The 20,832-nt window shown below is 38.5% G+C and overlaps 2 protein-coding genes across 7 annotated transcripts in view; one reads left to right on the forward strand and one right to left on the reverse strand.

Annotated features, from left to right (window-relative positions):
- The window catches only part of LOC112320667 (transmembrane protease serine 11E), an 87,334-nt gene extending 72,291 nt beyond the window's left edge, over positions 1-15,043 (reverse strand). Inside the window, exons 1-4 of one of the 2 annotated variants that reach the window (XM_045185633.2) lie at positions 14,972-15,043; positions 13,583-13,674; positions 10,441-10,613; positions 7,847-7,934 (exon numbers count right to left, since the gene is read on the reverse strand). In XM_045185633.2, coding sequence (XP_045041568.2) covers positions 7,847-7,857 — 11 coding nt within the window. In that variant the 5' untranslated portion in view covers positions 7,858-7,934; positions 10,441-10,613; positions 13,583-13,674; positions 14,972-15,043. Of the gene's footprint in view, positions 1-7,846; positions 7,935-10,440; positions 10,614-13,582; positions 13,675-13,923; positions 14,064-14,971 lie in introns of both variants that reach the window. The other variant, XM_045185629.3, reaches the window with a different exon arrangement.
- The window catches only part of YTHDC1 (YTH N6-methyladenosine RNA binding protein C1), a 116,437-nt gene that overhangs the window by 44,683 nt on the left and 50,922 nt on the right, over positions 1-20,832 (forward strand). The window lies entirely within an intron of this gene.

The following is a 20,832-nucleotide window of genomic DNA, read 5'->3' on the forward strand; positions in this document are numbered from 1 at the left end:
AAACTGGTAATTCGCAGTGCGATGGCTTTTCATTGGCTGGGTTGTGACAGTCTCCCATTGGCTGGTCCTGTTGCAGATGCAAAGGTCTTTTCCTGTTTAGGCAACCTCTGTTGAGTGGTAGGACATGAGACTTCCCCCTACAGGTCCTCAATCTTAGCTGAAGTCTTTTTGTTTTTTTAATTGTCATATGATTTAATACCCACCTCTCCCCTTTGGTCTGCATAGTTCAGCCCCTCTAACGTTATTTTCCACCTTGCAGACTAAATTAGCCTATTCCTGCTCCTCACCCCCAGAATGAAAGGGGGGTCCCAAAAAAACAGAATTTATTTATAAAAAATGGTGTATTTATTCTAATATGTTTAAACTTCAGTCACCTTCCAAGTCCTCTCCATGCGATGCATAAACCTACCAAGAGGTTTTTTCCACTGCTCAAAACAGTTTTTGAACTGATTGATTTTGATGCTTTTTATTGCTTCTGCCATTTTTTGTTTCACCTTTTCCACATCAGCAAAACGTTTCCCTTTGAAGACTTTTTTCATCCAGGAAAACAAAAAAATGTCACTTGGGTGAGATCAGGTGAATAGGGAGGGTAGGGCATGAGGTTCATGCCATTTTTGGTCAAAACTGCTGAACACTCAGTGCAGTATGGGTAGGTGTGCTTGTGAATCACTCATCATGAAATAGGCAAACACATTGAAAGAGTCTTCAAAATAAATTCACTGAAGCCGAACACAGCCTCTCACAACACCACCAGCTGGTACACCAATACAGATGGGTTCCTAGAATATTTGCTTAGTGGGGGAAGCCTGTACTATAAGGGGCCCACCTTCCAAAAGATACTTTAGGGCTTTTTTGGGTCCCCACTAATACACCATAGATTATTGGATTATAATCATAGTTAATATATACCATGTTTACTGTGTGCTAGATATTGTTCTAGGTTTTCAGATATATTAACTCAAACTTCAAACTAACTCTATGTGGAAAATTCTGTTATTATCCCCATTGAACACAAACACACAAATACTAAGTAACTCTTCAAAGGTCATGTATCCTGTAAATTAAATAGTTGGTTTGGAACCCAGGCAATCTGACTTACGAATGCTTAAGAGTTCATCCTCTTAACCACTATGCCAAATATTTCACTGGATTATAACCGTATCTTTGCATGTCTGGGTGTCCTTGTGATATTGTAATTCATAATATGAAATATATATTGGGACTTAGTCCGTGTTTCTGGCACAGAGCTCCTAAGCCCCTTGGAATTTCCTTAGTTATGAGAGCTGTAAAGATGTCTTTTGTTATGTTAATAAAATGACTTTTGGAAAGCCTTTAAGTCAGGCAGTGTGGAGGCTGGTTGCCAGGGGAGCCGCCAAGGTGACAAGAGGGTAAAACCCTTTAGTCCCACCTCCTGACCTCTGGGGGGAGAGAGCTGCCTGAGACGGAGTTCAACAGCCAGTCAATGATTTAATCAAGCATGCCTCTGTAATGAAGCATCCATAAAAGCCCAATAGGACAGATTGCTGAATCAGAACCTTTCCTGGGTCACTCTGCCAGGCCTTAATTTCCATGGGAACAGAAGCTACTTTGTTCAGGACCTCAGCCTATGTTCTCTTCTTCTGGCTGTTGACTAATATTCTTTAACAACTGTTGTAATAAATCAGGAATGTGGTGAATAAAGTTTTCTGAGTTCTGTGGGCTGTGCTAGCACAGTAATCGAACTTGAGGGGTCGTGGGAATCCTAGATCTATAGCCAGTTGGTCAGAAGCAGAGATAACAACCTGGACTTGTAATTAGCATTGGAAGTGTAACAGTCTGCCCAAGGACTGAGCTCTTAACTTGTGGATTCTGATGCTATCTCTACATAGATACGTGTCGGGACACCCCGCTGGTGTCACAGCATTGCTGTGTGATGCCGGGGGAAAGCCCATATGTTAGAATCGGGTGCAGAATGTAACCGTACAGGAATTTCATTTATTTAACATGACTTTTCTCTTAATTCAAGCCAGCTTTGCCCAGTCGAACAGCACCGTGGCATCCAGCATGTCCACTCCCTTAAACATTAAGCCCTTAGGTCTTCAGGTTCTAGTCAGTGTCGAACTGTTTTAAGGATAAAGTCTCAGGTCTGTTGATCAAGGGAACACAGTTGTGGGTCAAACTGAAGATAACATCTTGACCTCACTTGTGTTTCAGCCCCAGGCCCATGAAAACAGACAACACTAGACCACGCCCTTACAAAACCAGACCAAAGGACAGCCTGGTGGCTTGTATCCGGACTTGTCACAATCATCAACTACTTCCTACCCTGGCCCCAGCCAATCAGTAGAGCCCATGACCCCAACTCCCATGACTGACAATTTTTCCCCATATATAATCTGTCCCCATGGAACCATCAAGGAGCCAGGTCTTACAGTGCCAGCCCTCCTGTGTCTCCAGGCTCGACACCATTTTCTTAAACAAACCTTTACTTTCTTTGCTACAAACTCCTGTTCTCATTTTATTGGGCTTTGATGCATGCAGGCAAACAAATCCCTTTAGTCTGGTAACAAGAATAGTAGTCTTCCCTAGGAACTGAATGTTCACTGAGGGTGGGGGTTGTCATTTTCTCATCTTTATGTCCCCACTGCTGAGTACAGGGTAGGAGCTTAATAGTTTTTGTTGAAATGTATCACAAAGTCTTTAAAGACTAGAATCTTGATTATTTTAACATTCACAGTATGCAGTGCAGTTGGAATTCCTTGAGTAAGACAGCTGCAGGTAATACATAAATCCCATGCATAGGACTCACTGAAACTTTTCCTTTCCTACGTGAAATGTATTCGTCGCTCTCGTGACTCTTCCACTGCCCCTCTCATCACATGTCCAGGCTCGGGAATCAGTGTCTGGTGTATCGCTTACCTTTCCCTTGTTTGTTTCTAGTTCTTATTCTGCTTTGAAGACCTAATTATTCATTTCACTTTGCTATATATTTCCTCACTAGGATCTTATTTGTTCTTGGGATATATTCTGCTATATTCCAAGGAATCCAAGAATACCTTTTTATCCAGTCCCCTTTCTTTTCCAAATTCGCAACAGATAAAATTCAGACTGTACGAGGATTATTTATTAATAGTATATGTGGACTTATTGAATGTGCTCATATAATTTCTTCTTTATCATATCTTCAAAGATGACAGTAACTATTTACCATTCCAAAATCTTAGTGATTTTACAAAGTTATCATCCAAATTTGGTCTGGCAGCTCTCTTGAGCAGCTGTCTTTCAAGCCTTGACTCAAGGAAGCTCCACTCTGTCAAAAGTCCTTGCTTATAGTCCTGGCAGAATGGAGAGAGTGCATGAAAGACTCTGAAGGTCATTCAAGGAACCAGGCCTACAAGTAGCATGAATGGCTCTGCCCATGTTCTATTTACCAGTCACATCGCTGCAATCGTGCTGATCTAACTGCAAGGGACAGTTTGAACTATAACATTCCCTCATGTCCAAGGGAAAAAAATAAGATTAGTTGCATCTAGCCAGTCTATTCCACAATCCTCTTTCCTAGGCATCCATCCCCTTTCTTCATCCTCCCAGACGAGAAACACTAGCCCAAAACCTTTCATTACTAATTGCATTATTCTGGACCCAGGCTCTCCAGTGGGCAGGCCATCCTTCCCATCTGATCAAGATGTGATGCTCTAGATGCTAAAGACCTATGAACTAAAAATAGAAGTGATCTAAACCCCAAAACACATATTTAATTGCAGTGGTGGAGTGGGGATAAGATAACCCCAATAACACTCCATTCCGAAGGAGAATGGGAAATACAGCTGTCACTGGTTTGAACCAGTTTTGAAATCCTACTGGGCAGACACTGACCTAGAGTCCGGGGGAGTTCTTGACTAGGTTCTGATTATGTTTCCTGGGGAGAGCTCCATTATCCAATGTTCCCAACCTCTGGAAGGCTCCTCCTTGCCTGTTGTTCTCCATGACCACATCTGAGTGAGTAGTGGGAAGCATGCCCTTTGTAAAGCTGCAGAGACTTAAGAGCCTCTGCCTCCTACTCCCACATAGGGGATCTACAGGTTGTTTCAAATCTAAAATATCCCAAATGCTTTTTATTGCACTTCCATAATTTCATGGCAAAATTATTTCAAAAAAATAATATTTTTGATCTGTTTATGATCAAAAATACTGATTTTAGCCAAGTTAATCTTTTAATCTTTGTTTCCTGATATGTAACAGTATTCACAAAACCTCTCTTTATAAGGTTATAGAGATATGTAATTCAATTCTATATTTTATTGGTTACAGGTATTAATGCAAGTAACAGAAGCCAACTTTAATTTAGGTAGAAAAGCATTGTTTTGAAAGAATTTTAAATAGCTAAAAGAATTGCCATAAAAGCTAAAGAACCACATTCTGGAAAGGGAAAAGCACAAAGGAAACGGGAGCAGCCATGACCACAACTGAAACCATGGGTCCAGAGTCACAGGGAGACCTTCCTACCATGGTGAGCACTGGATGCCCCCACTTGCAGGCCCCCACCTCCGGCACTGGACACCCCATGCCGCACTAGCTCTGTCCCCGCTGGGCACCGGAGCAAGTTGTTTCCTGCACGCGGCCATCACCGTCAGACCAGGTTCTCTACCACCCCTGCTCCAGGCAGCCCAGCTCCCAAAGCAAAGTCAAACAGGTGCAGCTGCTCACCGGAGCCCAGGCCAGGTTCCTGTGCCCTAACAGGAAAAAAAGAGGAGATACAGAGAATGTGGCACTTGGGGGTTTTGTCAAAGATGCACATGGTGGCAAATTCTCCAAATATAGAAAGGGAGTTTGCACTCTGGGCAAAAAGAACAACAAAAGATAAATATCTACTTCCGACACTCATTGAGCTATGACTGGAAATTTAGGGGTTCAAGGGATAGAAGTCAATAAATAGTTCCAGTGTCTAAAAAGGTGTGTGTAGAAGTGTTTTATAAATTAGAAAGATCTCAGATCTTGAGATATACTATTTTTATATTTATGTCAAAGTAGTCATCTAGTTTCATCATTGCCTTAGTCTACATACCTGATCTTATGTATAGAATATCACTTTTAATTAATAGCTTTTGGTGAAGATTGCTGGTTGCAACTCCAAAGTTACAAAAATACAGCATGTGTGGGTGTTCCTATGATTTCCCTTTAACTAATGAAGCTATAGCTCCTGATCTACCAGAAGCCTCACCTGTATTCATCTAGGAATCATGTCAAAAAGTAAAATGACAAAATTTTTCTTGTTTTCCATTGTAAATAGAGTCTTTGGAATTTCATGTTTCATAGAAGAACACATGGACTTTCCACATTATGATAGAAAATAACTGGATCGCTAAAGAGTATTTCTTCCTACAGATAATAACAGAGGAAATGTCCCTCCAGGGCCATGTGAGTAATTAAAGTTCAGTGAGTTGCATGATGGAGCTTCTGAAGGAAAGTACTATAGGTCATTCTTAGTCACCTTGCTTATTGTGACAGCGAACAGGGAGTTTGTGACTTGGCCTTACCCAGAGGAATGGATCAAAATCACAATCGGAGCTAAGTCTCACAAATCCTACTTCTTTGGGGAGCAATTCATGGAGAACAGGTAGCAATAGCAACCACCAGGCAAATGCTAAGAAAAATAAGCAAGACCTTTCAGTTCCAACACAATCAGATCCCCAAGAATTATCTTGTTCATCTGTCTTTGGAATTCAAAATAATCATTTTTGCAATAGCATAAACATTTTGACATTCAATATGTATAAAATTCCACATGCAATAACCAGAAAAATAAACATAATTATAATGAAAATAAAGAGGTAAGCGGCATCACCTCCCATTTACAGAGTGAAACAAACCAATTTGCCATAAGAACACTTCCTTAGGTAACGTTTCTAAGCCTGTCCTTCTCAATCCACCTACTGGAAGGAAGGAGTAACCTAACCCTGTTCACTAGTTAATAGATGAAAGGGAAAGATGACAGCGGGACCGTAATCATCACTCGAAGTGATAAAGTAAGCTTTTTCTTTCTCAGATGGTAACGCCTATCCTTTCTCACCCTGCAGAAACACATATACTCTTTCAACTTCTAAAAGCACTTTAATCAGCAGCCAAAGACATTCTTTAGATTCCCTGAGATACAAAGCTGGTATTTTTCCTCATGACAAATATTCACTGTACCATGAATTACGGAGCAAGTACTGATGATAAAACATGCTGAATATAATTAAATGTTCCACATATAAGCACAATATCCTTACAATATTCACATTCAACAGTTAAGAGAATACTATTTCAGCCATTTCCTCTAATAGGCTGTGCTGTATACTACACTGCCTTTTTTTCCCTGTGATTATTCAAAGGAAACAAGACAGTCAGGACATAGAGCACAGGGTAAGTGCGAGTCAGGTAATTTTGAGATGCACTGAGCTCCAAAGATAAACCTCACTCAAGGCCATTAATGATAATTAAAGATAAAATGATCGGGCTTCAGTCGAATAATTCTAATGATATCACATTAAAATCTATGAATAAATTTAAGCACCACATTATACCAATTAACAAGATAATTGCAAGAGATTCCACTATGAAAAAAACACCATGTATGTCACGTGGAAAGGTGAAGTTTTAATGAACATGGCATATCATTTTCTTTTTAAATATATTTTCTGCATTTATGTTTACTAATATAAATAGATGTGTCAATAAGAATTTAACAATTTATCCTGTTATCATTTACCAAACCAAAACAATTAAAATATAACTACTTGGATATTTATTATCTTTCTCTAAGAGCAGGGGATCATCAGAACCTGAGAATTCAGTGTGCTCAGAGACTTTCATATTCTCTCTCAAATTACTCTGCACCCCATACTCCAGGTTCTGCCCTGTATTATTGTTTTTATTCTAACAAGTGCACAAAAATCAATTAATCACATGCTATTTCATAGCACATTAGCAGCATCTGTCCAATGTCTCTTTTTTTATTTTTAAACTTTTATTTTACTATTGTTTCCATTCACCCACCATCTTCATCTCTTTTCCATACTTGTTTATGTAATGTCTTCCCAGTCTTTATTTCTATGTTTATTTAGATATACACATATTCTTAAAAATAAATGTAGTGTTTTCTGGGCATGTGCATTAATGTCCTTGAAAGATGGTCTTTTATAAATCTATTTTTCCTTTTCTTTGCACTTTCCATGATATTTTAATATTCATCTAGTTATATATTAATCTAGAGCATTCCTTACGTGTCTATCTTCCATTTTACTTTCCATTTTTGTCCTGATGGATGTCCAAGATTTCTAGTGATCACACACACTGCTGTTAAAAATATTCTTAGTGACATGTAAAAGAGACCTACGATGTAATGGCTATATCCTATAAAGGGTATAAGTATACCAATTTACCAAGTATTTCCAAGTTGTTGTTCAGCATGGTTGAACCAGTTTGCTTTCCCTCAAACTGGATGGGAGGTTTCTTATTTCCCAACATCCTTACCACACTCTCTAATTGGTGTTTTAATTTGCATTTCTGTGATGAATGGTATATGTAAACAACTTTTTATTTCCTTATTAGCCATTTGGGTTTCCCTGAGTATTGCATATTTTCTGTTTCAACAGTAGAAAGCAAACTTCATGGGTGCTGGTATTTATTTGTATCTACCTTCTTTTTCCTGATTATTGTCAGAAGCTTGTCTAATCAATCTTTTAAAAAGAAAAAACCAGCTTCAGATTTTTAATGCTTAGCACATAGATGTTCAATGTTCATCAAATGAAGGATGAATAAATGCACAAGTGACAAAGGAAAGTTTTTTGTTAGGTGACAAACTGCACGCTGCAATGACATTTACCTCCCGCTCATGGGCCTGCAGACCAGTCTGCTGGACGTCAGGGCTGAGATCTGCTGGCCTTAGCTCCAGCCTGCAATTTGGCTGACGTCTGCAATGAGATGAAACTATCAGTTAGATTTTTTTTTTAACTTTGCTTAAAATGTTCCATGTTTTAAATCACCTTTCTTTAAAATATAGAAAAAAAATGGTATTGAATATTTACAACCCAGTAAGCCTAGTGAAAAACCTTGCAAGCTGACATCCTTGTGTGAGAGTCTGTTTGCTATTTCCCTCTCCTTTATTATAACAATATCTTCTACTCATATTTTCTAACTTTAATGTAAAGAGGAAACTCTCCGATATGCCAAATTGTTTTACTGTAAAGACTGTGTTAATCTCCCAGGAATATAGGTTTGTTTTAAAAAAAAAAAACAAGTAAAGCACGTTTCAGAAAATTGCATGACCTCATCAACCATGAAGGCATTTTACTATTCTGCCAGTATACATGACTGTACCAGTTGCTAAAATTTTGAACAATTCCACGTCTGTTGGTAAATAGGAGCTATCTCGAACCACTCCCCAGTGCCTCCCCACTACCCAAGACCACCCCAAAGTACTCACAATCCCCAGGTGAAGGGCACAACAGCCGCCTCCTGGGCCCCCTCCTGCACTTTGGCTGGTGTCTGCTCTGATTGGCCACTACTAGATGTCTTGTGTGCTGTACTAGATGTCATGTATTTCAAATACCACCTCTGATTCTAGGCAGTAGAGCATTTTCACATTTAACTGGTATTGCAAATAAACTCATGGGAGGTTTTTATGGCCTTTCTTCCTCCAGTAAATGCACACAATACATGTGACATGTGTGGCACGTATGTACTCCATGAAATCTCTGTTTGCATTAAAGATGCCTCCAGCAGTTTCTGACCCAAATGCAATGCAAAGCGTTGCTTTTCTCACACTTCCCACATCTAGTTACCTCCTGGAGTTATTCCTTTTCTTGCTCAAACACTTCCTGACACAGTGTTTTCAAATCAGATCTTTGCGTGTCAGCCTTCTGAGGTATCTGCAACAGCTTATTTCAGCCTTGCATGGAATTTATGGGTGAAAAATTCTGGCTTTAACATTCTCTTTCTAACACTCCCTCTATGTTCTTTCCATCTAACTACTAATATCATTCTTTAATCTTGCAACATTCTGTCATTATGTCTTAACTTTTTTCTCATTTTTTAACTAGCATGTCGTGCCTTCCTAATTGCTTCTGGAAGTGTTCACTGACCTGATCGTTCAGCTGACTACTTTGTTTTTCAAGTGGATTTACTCCGAAAAACATGCACAAGACAGTTGTGAGGCATGGCTTATACTACTCTTACTCCATTATTTTATCTATTAGACTTTTCATATTCAGTATCTCCAATTGGTCCCTCATAATTGATTTTCTTTTTTTAATATTATTCAGTTAGGCTATAAATTTATTGTTTTTTATTGTTCAATTAATGTGATTGATTTTCTTGATTCATGTTTCCAATTTACTCCTTTAGTTATCTAAGGTAATTTAGTATGTTTTTAAAAAATACTTGTTCAATCTGGTCCATTCATTTGGCTTCCTCTCTTAGAGATTTCTTGGTTTGCTTACTTTCTTTTCATAGTACTTGCATTCCTCCTACTTTGTTATTTTCTCCTGTGTCCCTTGTGATCTGGAATAATATCCAAGTGATTTAATAACCAGATGGCATGGACACCAACTATATAATCCTAATAGTATTTGAACGTATTGGAACCACCTATATAGGCTCAGTGCTGAATGTCCACCTAACTTGGGGCCACCCACTACCTTTGCAAGTTTTGTTAACCATAGAACCCTAATTAATATCCCCAGATTGCAAAGTTCTTGCACCAAAAATCTCGCACCCAATGACTCAATTCTGGTGCTAATTAGCTCTAAATTTATTGGCAACATATTCTCTAAATCTTCTCCCTGTGACAAAAAATAACTCAGCATTTTCTTAAGAGCAATAATATTTTTAAGACAATAAAATAGTTACAATGTTAAGAAAAATATTTCAAGAAAAGGCCTGTAGTTGTGAATATTCTTGTTTATCATCCAGCAAAGGTATTAATTTCCAAATTAGACAACCTGATATAATATTAAATTACAATCATGGGTTATTTTACATAGGGTTTTTATTTATATTAAAATTTAACAAAATAGTGATGAGGTTTATTTGATACAACAATACTGTTCTCTTTTTAAATAGTTGGCTCTAACACTCAATGGCAGAATAGTCTTAGGAACTTGCTTGCAGTTAGCCTATCTTGCCACTAGATGGAGAGGGATGACAGTTTATGGTCTTGTAAACAGCCTTTAAGCTGTTTCAGTGTCCTGGATTTGCAGTCTTGTACTAACCTGGTGAAAAATTAATATTCTAGTTTCTAAGGTGAATTTAGAATGAGTTCTTCCCCTCTCAGTCATTAAATATGAATAAAACAAGCCTTCTCTTTAATGCCTCCTCTAAATCTCTCTATACTTAGGAAGAAAAAGGAAGATCTTTAGCCCAGCAACAGAAAATCAATCAATCAAACTCTTAACAATTCAGTCTGGATGCTGTACATACCTGAGGGTTCCGGGATAATTTATCCAGCCACATTAGATTAGTGACTCCTCCAGCAGTTTCCAGAAGATGGAATGAGAGCTGTATTTTTGGACCCTTCACACCTCCTTGAGTCATAGTGCTCTTCCTTACAGAGGCTCTTATTGTGAGAGGCGAGACATTCAGAGCCTGGACCCCTGCACAAGTAATGCACAGAACTTATAAAGTTATATTGATAAATATTCAGACACAATTCAAGTCTAGCATTTGCACCTAAATTGAATTAGCTGCATCATAATCAGGTCACATAATCTTAAAGTTCAGGCCTACAGACTTCAACTGAGTTTAATTTTGGAGTCAGTAAAAGAAGAAAGTTTCTTTGGTGTTCACTTGAAAGACCTAAAGAGGATTGTCTGTCTATTAACATAGGGCTCACTAGATCTTAAAGTTATTTATTTAACTAATAATAATTATACATGGAAGAAAAACAACAGTTAAGTTTCCCATCATTAGAGATAATGTTTAAATGCATTGCTAAGAACTACTGAGGAAATGGCTGTTATAAAGACTTGATTATAATTCACCTATGTGAGAATTGAATTACTGGCAGAAGAAATTCTGTGTATTTAAATGATGTGTTATTTTTATTTTTAAAAAAACAAATGTATTAATCATGGTTGACAATATGGAACAAGGATGGCTGGAAAGAATATCAATTGGTGTAAGTTTTCAAGTGGACAATTTTGCTATAATGACGAGTTAAAAAAAAAAAAAACTTTAAAATATCCATAGTGTTTGACTCAGAGATTCCATCTGTAGAAATGTATTTATCATAGAGAAAAATATAACAACTTAAATGTAACAACCTAAAAATATAAAATTTAAGGAATGGTTACGTTGATTATAACACAATGCTCTACTTCCATTCCAATCTATTTAAAATATTCTTTCCGGGTTTTCGAGTTTGGAAAGTAAAAACTACATTTCCCAGATGCCCTTGTTGTTAGGGTTTGAGGTCAGTTTGGGGTCCACCAGTCAGGGACACAGATCCCTGACGCGGGACCGCAGCAGCCCCGGTTTTGGCTCTGTGAGCACAGACGGATCCTTCATTGTCAGGCCCCCGCACCCTTGCGGGTGGTGATTCTGCTTCGGGTTCTCCGGGTTCGCTGTGTGATTCCCGCGAGTGGAAGCCGTCCCGGAAGTTCACTTCGTGCGGCTCCTACAGTCTCCAAGAGCTTAACTATGTAACACCCAGTAATAGATTCATTTCTCCTTAAACGAGACAGAACGGTCCGCTGAACCGTATCCAATAACGCACCCATACAATGGAATATGACATTAATTTTAAAAATCATAAGGTCAAAATTAATATTTAATCATATAGGATTAAATTCTATAAACTTTTTTACTGGACAATTTATTTTACTTTAAGTTATTTATAACTTAATCATTATACCCAAAACTTTTTTTTTAAGGGGCTTTGTTTCATAGAGCAAACAACTAAGCACAAGTGAGTAGTTCAAGGTGGTGGGAGAGAAAGTTAAAAGTGAATTTTTTGACATAGAGTATGAAAGAGATTTCTGCTTCTGTTTTCATGATTCTGTTGCTGTATCACCTAATTTTCCCTCAAAAACATATGTTTTTAGATGTAATCCAGTTACCAAATAAAGTAGACTGTTCTTTAATATTCAAGCAAATGTGACTCAAACCTCCATAAATGGTAGATGGTTTCAATTGCTCAGGTAATTCTTGGGAAAGAGAAGGAAATTAGGAGGGCGATTTCAATTTTTTTCTGAACAATTAAATCTAGTGGTTTTCTGCTTGTCCCTATTCTTTACAAGAGAGGAAAGGAACAGTACATAAATTTCTTTCCCCTCTGATATCATTTATACCACTTCCCTCAGCTATGTTAAAATAATTAAACCAGGGACCAGTAAACTGAGGTGGCCTGTGTAAGCAGACCACAACCTCAGCCTGTAAATGCCTCAAGGTTACCATATCAAAAACTAAGGACAACCAATATACAAACAGCCAACTAGGCTTTAAACTATAGCCAACCAAATAGTTTCCTTTCTTTGCTTTAGCCTTGTCTCTTGTTAAAGAGAAAACCACAGGCCCAAAATGTTATCATTCATGCTAAAAGCCCGTGATACCAAACGTAGATTGTAATACCTGATCTAATTGCAATCTTGAACTCTCCCAGAAACATAATCTTAATCAGCCAGTCTGGAATTTTCTGGTCAAGCACCAATAATCTGTTACATGGGTCCCCTAAATCCCCCATAGAAAAGAGGCCATTGGCATGATTAAAATCCCTTCCCCAATTCCCCTCCCCCCCAAATATGTCCTGAGCCCAAAAGTAAGCCTTTTTATTCCCATTGTTGTTTGTGTGTTTGTTTGTTTAAGCAATGAGAAGAAAATTTCAGAGCAGCAACAATGGTAGCAGCACATACTACCCGGGAATTTAATAAGTCAACACATGGAAAATGTGAAATAAAATGATTAATACTATTAAAAAACAAAATTTAACTGAGTAAATTTGAAGATCTAATTGGCTTTAATTGATTCATGATTCAGGTGGTGTCCCATCTAGCAACTTAGAAGGGCACTCGGAGGGGTTGTACAGACCGGGAAGTCTTTGTAGGAAGCAGTGTGGAGCAAGGGAGCTATTAGTGAAAGAAAAGAAATTATTTGGGGGCCAGGACTTTTTTTTTTTTTTTTTTTTTTGAGGGAAGGAAGGATATTTATCATACAGATTGTCTCTTCTTTCTTTGGGGGATAAAAAGATTGTACCAGCAGATTACTGGTGCTTGACCAGAAAGTTCCAGACTGGCTAATCAAGATTACATTTCTGGGAGAGGATGAAACTGTAATTAAATCAAATGTTAAATCTAAGGATTGGTATCATGGGCTTTTAGCATAAGCGATGCCATTTTGGTTTTCTTTTTAACAGTACTAACACAGTGATCTCTGCCTGCTCTCTAGATAATAAAAGCAGTTAGAACTCTTTTAAAGCAATCAACTTTCTAGTCATGCCCCAAGAGCCTAATCATTTGTTGTAAGTAAAACTTTGTCTTATTCCACTTCCCTCTAAAAGGAAGCCACGGTAAAACTACCAATAACAACAGCAACGATGACAATAATGTATATATTTTTTAGCACTTACCTCTATGCGCCAGATACTATGCATGCTTTACTTGTTAAATTTGCACATAATACTCTGAGGTAGAAATTCCGATTCCCACATACCCTCGCAAACTAGAACACACAGTAGTAAGTGGTTAATTTGACCAATAGCAAGCAGCAGTCTAAATGAGAACAGAGGACCTGATTCCAGAGTTCTTAAAGGGAGAAAAATCTGCAGAGTCGGAGCACCCACAAACCAAATTGCTAGATGCACAGAGAGTGATAGAGTTATCTTTTTAAAAGCGTAAGTCCAATTATATTATTCTCTTGAATCACTTGACATGCTGGTTAAAATGGCAGATTCCCAGGCCTATAACAAACCTCTGAACCTGGCTCTGGGTTTAAGACCAGGAATCTGCATTTTCAATACACGTTTCTATTGGCAGAGAAATGACACCAGGCATTAGACGGTTGGAGTCAGACCCGACCTGGGTTCAGCAACCTCAGTTCTTGAGTTCTGGCTAAGGAAGAATTCAGAGTTAAAGCTCAAACTATAAGAGAATGTTTATTTTGTCAACATAAAAAACATTCAAACCTGTAAGAATTTTTATGAGTTTATTTAAGCCAAACTGATAATTGCCAGGAAGGAAAATCTCAACAGATTGAGAAAATGCTCCAAAAAATGGCAGTTTTGCACCTTATTTTATACATTACAAACAAAATAGAAGATGTAAGTGGGTTACAAGAAATCCGTTGGGGAGGCAGGAGAAAGCACAGTGTGGGGAGGACCTCTGGGTTGGATAAAAGCTACAAAGATAGGCGTATACTTTTTTGACACAGGATAGTTAACAGTCAACAATTAACGTGATAACAATAACAATGCTTTCATTGTTATTCTTATCAGGAGGATTTGTCGCATCCCTCAGGTATGGTGCTTGTGCTTTGAGGGATGGGGGCCGGGGGAAGGAAATTTAACATTCCAAAGGTGTGCTATTATAGATGTAAAATGATAATAAACAGCTCAATGAAGGTAAAGATTGATTTGCCAGGGAAGATTCTAGCCTACAACCTTACTGTCTGCTATGACCTGCTTTTAGTTAGAGTTTTTAAACTCAGATTGTTTTATGTGGTTACTTTAGGTCTCTGAATTTGTAAGGCCATCCTGCAGCATCTCCCCCACCCCCACCCGCGCTTTCAGATTTTGTCTGTGGTTCTGTTTCATCCACAATTTAGAAAATCACAGAGGCAGAATAAGTGAGCGAGAGAAGAAATGGACTCAGGAAACAAGTCACAGAGGGAAGGAAGGGCCTTTGGAGCTAAGGAGAAAGAGCCAAAGGAAACATGCCTAGTGAAGGGGATGGAGAAAGGCGTGGGCATGTGAGAGAGGGAGAGAGAGAGAGAGAGAGAGAGAGAGAAACAGCACGAGTACCATGCTGGGTCATTTAGTCAATGCCGATGGTGCTGAGGTCAGCCTTGGTGTCTTTTGTATAGTTTTGCTGCTTCTCTGGGCCTGGAACTGAAACACAAATGAGGCCAGATGTATTTGATGCAGGTCAGCGGAAGGTCTGAACCACAGGACCAGCAACATGAAAGGTCAGGGGCCTAAACCGCATGACTAGAAATATGCTAGGGGAGGAAAGGTCACCCTGGGGTTGACGTCCTTGTTTTTCCAATTCTGCCGGTTGCCAGGCACCCAGGACTTTCTGCTCTGTGACCTTCTGTACCTGGCCCATTGTCCTTGCTCTGCTCACGTCTGTCTAACTGCCTACCATATTCCTTCATGAATCTTAAGCACAGTACAAAATATGGGTGAGAGAACCCCAAATGAAGAGGATCAAGTTTACATTCCTTATTTCAGCACCAAAACCAATGTCTTCAGCAGTGCCTGCTGTGTAATGGACATTCAATAAATACTTCTGGAAAAAAAAAACAACTGAGACAGGGAAGGGAAGAAGAGGCCGGTAGATTGGGCTACTTAAGTTTTAGCTAAAATTAAGGTTTAAGATGGAGATAAGGCGTGTAGCCTAAATATCCTACAGAAAGCCTGCATGTACTAATTTCAACCTTGAGTATGCTTTCTACCTTGTTTTTCTCTCTCCAAAAAGTTGGGTAGCCCTTGGAAAACAAATGCAATGATTAACTAAGTATAAAGTTCACTACTCAGCTTTTGAATGCCTTTCATATTTCTCCTCTTTTTTATTACACCTTTCTCTGCGTGCAGTGGCATATGAACTGACCTGGTCAAATGAGTCAGTTTAAGTGGAAACATTGATTTGCAGGAGCACAGCTTGTGTTGAAGTCTTTCTGAAGCATGAGAGTCACACATGCATACTGTGTTCCAGTGAGCCCACGGAATTGCTACAATGCTCCTGGAAATTTGGCCGGGAAGCTTCTTCAGAGTCTGGCACAATTTAAATCCAAACTTACCCAAGTAAAAATTCTCCTACTTATGTTTTTTCAAGACTATTTTTTTAGAGCAGTTTTAGACTCACAGAAAATTTGAGAGGAAGGTACAGAGACTTCCCATAAAGCCTTTGGCCCCGCACATGCAACACCCCCCACCAGAATGGGACATTTGTTACAATTCGTGAACATTCGTTGGCACATCATAATCACCCAAAGCTCAGAGTTTATGCATGGATTCATTCTCGGTGTCGTACATTATGTGGGTTTGGACAAATGTATAATAATGACACATATCCATCATTATAGTACCGTGTAGAGTAGTTTCACTGCCCTAAAAATCCTTTGTGGCCCACCTATTTATTCTAACCCCACCTCCAACTCCTGATTTTTTACTGTCTTTATAATTTTACCTTTTCCAAGATACCATATATTTGGAAACAAACAGTACGTGGCCTTTGCAGACTGATTTCTTTTACTTAGTAATGTGCATTTAAATTTCTTCCATGTCTTCTCATGATTTAATATACTTTATGTCCTGATAGCACTGATTAATATTCTACTGTGAGGATGTACTACAGTTTATTTATCCATTCACCTACTGAAGGATGTCTTGGCTGCTGTCAAATTTTGGCAATCATGAATAAAGCTATTATAAACATCTATATGAAGGTTTTTTATGTGGACATAAATTCTCAGCTCCTTTGGGTAAATATCAAGAAGTGTGATTGCTGGATCATATAGTAAGAGTATGTTTACTTTTGTGAGAAATGGCTAATCTGCCCTCAAAAGTGACTGAACAACTTTGTGCATTGTCACCAGTGTTAAAAGATAAACTCAGGCATTTAAAAGACGTTGAGTTTATGTGGGCAAAAATGGATTCAAAGGGGGCAGCACCAAACCAGATGTGATTAGGAGCACTCCACTGACAGGAGCCATGGGAAAGGCTTACACAGTGTAGAGAAAGTGCAGAAGCAAAGACAGGGAATGTTTGACGGGCTACAGCTTAAATCCTAGTTGGCTGTGTATGATTGGTTTTCCTTAGGGGTTTTGATTTGGCTACCTTGAGAAATTTACAGGTTTAGGTTTTGGTTTGTTTACATAGGCCACCATGACATTAGAGTGTCCTCAGTCTAATGGCCTTGTTATTTGACTAAACAGGAAGCAAGGTTACCTGTCCAACAGTGAAAGTGTATCCAGGCTTCAAAAAGAACTACCATTGAAAACTAGAATGCTGTAAGACAACCGAGATGTGTTTCCCTACTTCTCTTTTTCCTTTTGCATTTCTTCACTCTCCTTTACTGGGAGATCAATCTTACCTGCTACTCAGTCCACACTATGGTCCAAAAGTGATTTGTTTCAAACACATGTTAGTTACAGCTTCAGCCACACAGAGAAAATGATACCTGGTCTGATTCCATTTCTAAACTCTGGGATGAATGACTTGGGCCTGACTGTCATCAGCTGTGGCCAGGAGATACTGTAACATTACACGAAGACAGCTCCTGGAAGCCGTGGGCCTGAGGGACAGCTAAGGGCAATGGTGTGCTGGAGCCGGCTCGTAATGACTTACAAGACCCCATTCACAGAGTTTCAGAAATTTTGCAAACTGGTGGTTAAACACTGTGATTAACAAAAGTTAAATAAAGTTATAGTTAAATAAATTATATTAATACAAAAATGAAAATGTCAAGACATATTTCTTCCTAACTCTTTCAACAAAAATTTAATATTGCCTATGTGTTTTAGGTTGTATACACTTACATCTATTCTGAGGTTATGTGTGATGAAGATACTACATAATCGTATGTTATTGTACAATTTTCAGCTCTGCTCAGTGATGCAATGTCACATCAGTAACTTAAAATAGGTCATTGTGGGAGTATTTATACCACAGAAATTGGCTAGCACTACATAGGAGGCTTTTTCTTCTGGAGAGCTAAAGGAGTCAAAACACTCTGTTCCCTACCATCTACCGCTAGGGTAATAGGAGATAAGTTTCTTTTCCAACTAGCTATAACAATGAATTCCAATATAATTGTTTATTCTATAATTTTTGACATTCTAATCCAGTTATTTTTAAAAGCTGAGTGTATTACCCTGGCTACATACTCAGAAGTTAATTGTTGATGAAACTTCAAAGACAAGCACTTACAAATGTTTTTCAAATGATTGGTATACAACATTTTTCTAATCTTATCATCAGTGACAATAAAGGATTGAGGTTAAGTGCAGAGACCTTGGAATCAGAAAAGGCAAGTTCAGACTCTCGTTCTGCGTTGTACTAGCCATAAGCTTCTATCTTGCAATCTGTAAAATGAGTGTTAAATCAAGCACTTTTCACAGTGCCTGGCATTTAAAAATGAGTAAATATTGAATAGTTACCTTAGGACCTTCACCTCCAGTTTGCCTAACTCTCCCAATACACACATGCTTGTATATAAAACCCTCACGCATGTATTACCTGTAGCCTAAATATAGTGGCACTGTACTCAAATCAGATTTCGAAGTCAGAATCTTAAACATTTACCAAAAAGGCATATTTTATTTAGTTTTCAAGTTTACATCAACAAATATTTGTAGAATAGCTATCACCTTGGTTAGTTCTAAGGGTGAATTGAAAAACAGATAGTGTAAGGATCATATATTTCTAACTTTTCTAAAGATTTATAAATTTTTTTACCATTGTTTTATCATAAATACTTTATTGAAATATACATTTTGGGCACTGAAATTATATGAATCACAATTTTGTTTCGAAAAACAGGAAGGTGGTTTTAAGAGTAAGTTACTGTTGCCCTGGCTGGTGTGGCTCAGGGGATTGAGCACTGGCCTGAGAACCAAAAGGTCCCCAGTTGATTCCCAGTCAGGGCACATGCCTGGATTGCAGACCGGGTCCCCAGTAGGGGGTGTGAGACACAACCACACATTGATGTTTCTCACCCTCTTTTTCTCCCTCTCTCCTCCTCTATCTAAAAATAAATAAATAAATATTAAAAAGAAGAAGAAGTTACTGTTCGTCAGAAGATGACAGCGAGTTTGGGCTGATAGACACTGGCTTGGACAGCCGTGTAACAGGCACCCACGAGAGAAGGGTCTCTGAGGGGAGCAGACAGGCAGCCTCATGGGGCTACAGAACAGGCAATGGGCACTTGAAGCAGGCTGGATGATACCTTTTCTAAAAAAAAAAAAAAAAAACAAGGAAATATGCAAATAAATACAGTTTTTTTTAATACAAGGTATACATACTTACAGAAGATTGATTAAAATTAAAGTCAATTAAAGAAAAGTAGAAACAGCTTTTCTTCACAATTGAGATGCATGTTGGACTCCTTATAGGGGGCAGTGAGGTGCCCAATTCACACCCTTTTAGGCAAGTGCCATGAAAAAATAAATATCTAGGAGCTAATTTAGGACATAGAAATAGCTCCGGTTAGTTCACAGAGTTTTGCTAAATAAATAGCAACTCTAGCAAGTACTTCTAGCAAATATTTTCTTAGTTCCTTCTCCTGGAATCATTCCATCATACAGTGAGTTAGCTTTGATTGATTTTTTACTTTGGCTACCCTTTATGTCACTAACAGGACTTTAGCCTTCTGCTCTTAACCCCATGGCTAGTTTTTATTTGTGACCTCTGACTTCTCTTCCTCCTTCTCTTCATTTCTGCCTGCCTTACTGTTTATTGACTCGCTCACAAGAGAGGGGATATAATTTGGTAGGCCAGTAACCATCCAAAACAGAGTATTCCTACTGAACAGAGCTCGTGCTCTAGGCCAGGCCATAGGTTTCCAAGACAGAAGCCTGACCCTAATCCAGTCCACTGTGGCCAGGGCAGGCAGATCATATAAGTAACATGGGTCCTATATATGGTACAGCTCAAAAGGAACTGTGAGCACATGGCATTTACTGTCTAGTGGAAACAGAGGTTAATAAGAAACAGAAAACAGTAAAAATGAAATTCTAGGCAGAAATAACATGAGCAAACTTGTAAATATGATAGAGAATAGTGCAGTGTATTTAGCAGAGAGCAAAAAGACAAACTTAATTCAATGAGATCATTTGATTAGGTGTAATTGAGACATGAGAATGAAAATTAGGTGGTACCAAACATGGAAAATCGGTTTAAGGCTGGGTTATTTATCTGGACAACCAAAGAGTTACTTATATATATTGAACGGGAAAGTAACATGATTGTGGTATTTCAGGAAGACCATTCTGGTGGTTTTAGGCATGATAGCCTGGACCAAGTAGGAAGATGATCAACCAGTTGGGAGGAAATCAACTAGGGGTGGTGGCAATGGAATTAGAACGGAAAGGACAGATGAAAGAAAAAGAATGAGTAACTGATTCTATTTCAGGGAAGATAATGATGTCTTATCAGAAGAAGCAAAAAGTGTGAGGTAACACTGGTTTGGAGGGTCTTTAAAGACCTATCAATATTAGGATGATTCCCACCTGTGGATTGAGCCTTCATTGATTCTTTAATTGAAGGAGACAAGTTTCAGGACAAACAGAGACCTGCACACGGATTTTTACTATCTTTTCATTCTCTATAAAAAAGACTAAGCATTGTCAGCACCCCTCTGCACCCCACCCTCCGCCACATTTACTCTGACCCCTTCCTCAATGAGAATTTCTTGAGTTCAAGCACTCTGGAAGCCAAAGCTGGTATGGCTTGTAGACCCCTGGTCAGGCACAGAAGGTCAAGCCTGTCACCCAGCAAGTTCTGTGAACATGACCCACAGGGCTGTTTCAAGGGTGTGGGAAGGTGTTCTGTCCCTATGATAAGGCAGAAAATGCTTTCCTGAGTGATAACCTATTTTATTTTATTTTTCAATTATACCTCAGTTTTATATTTCTTAATTTTAGGTATATTTTATTGATTAT

This window comes from Desmodus rotundus, chromosome 4, assembly GCF_022682495.2.
Source record: "Desmodus rotundus isolate HL8 chromosome 4, HLdesRot8A.1, whole genome shotgun sequence".
NCBI lineage: Eukaryota > Metazoa > Chordata > Mammalia > Chiroptera > Phyllostomidae > Desmodus > Desmodus rotundus.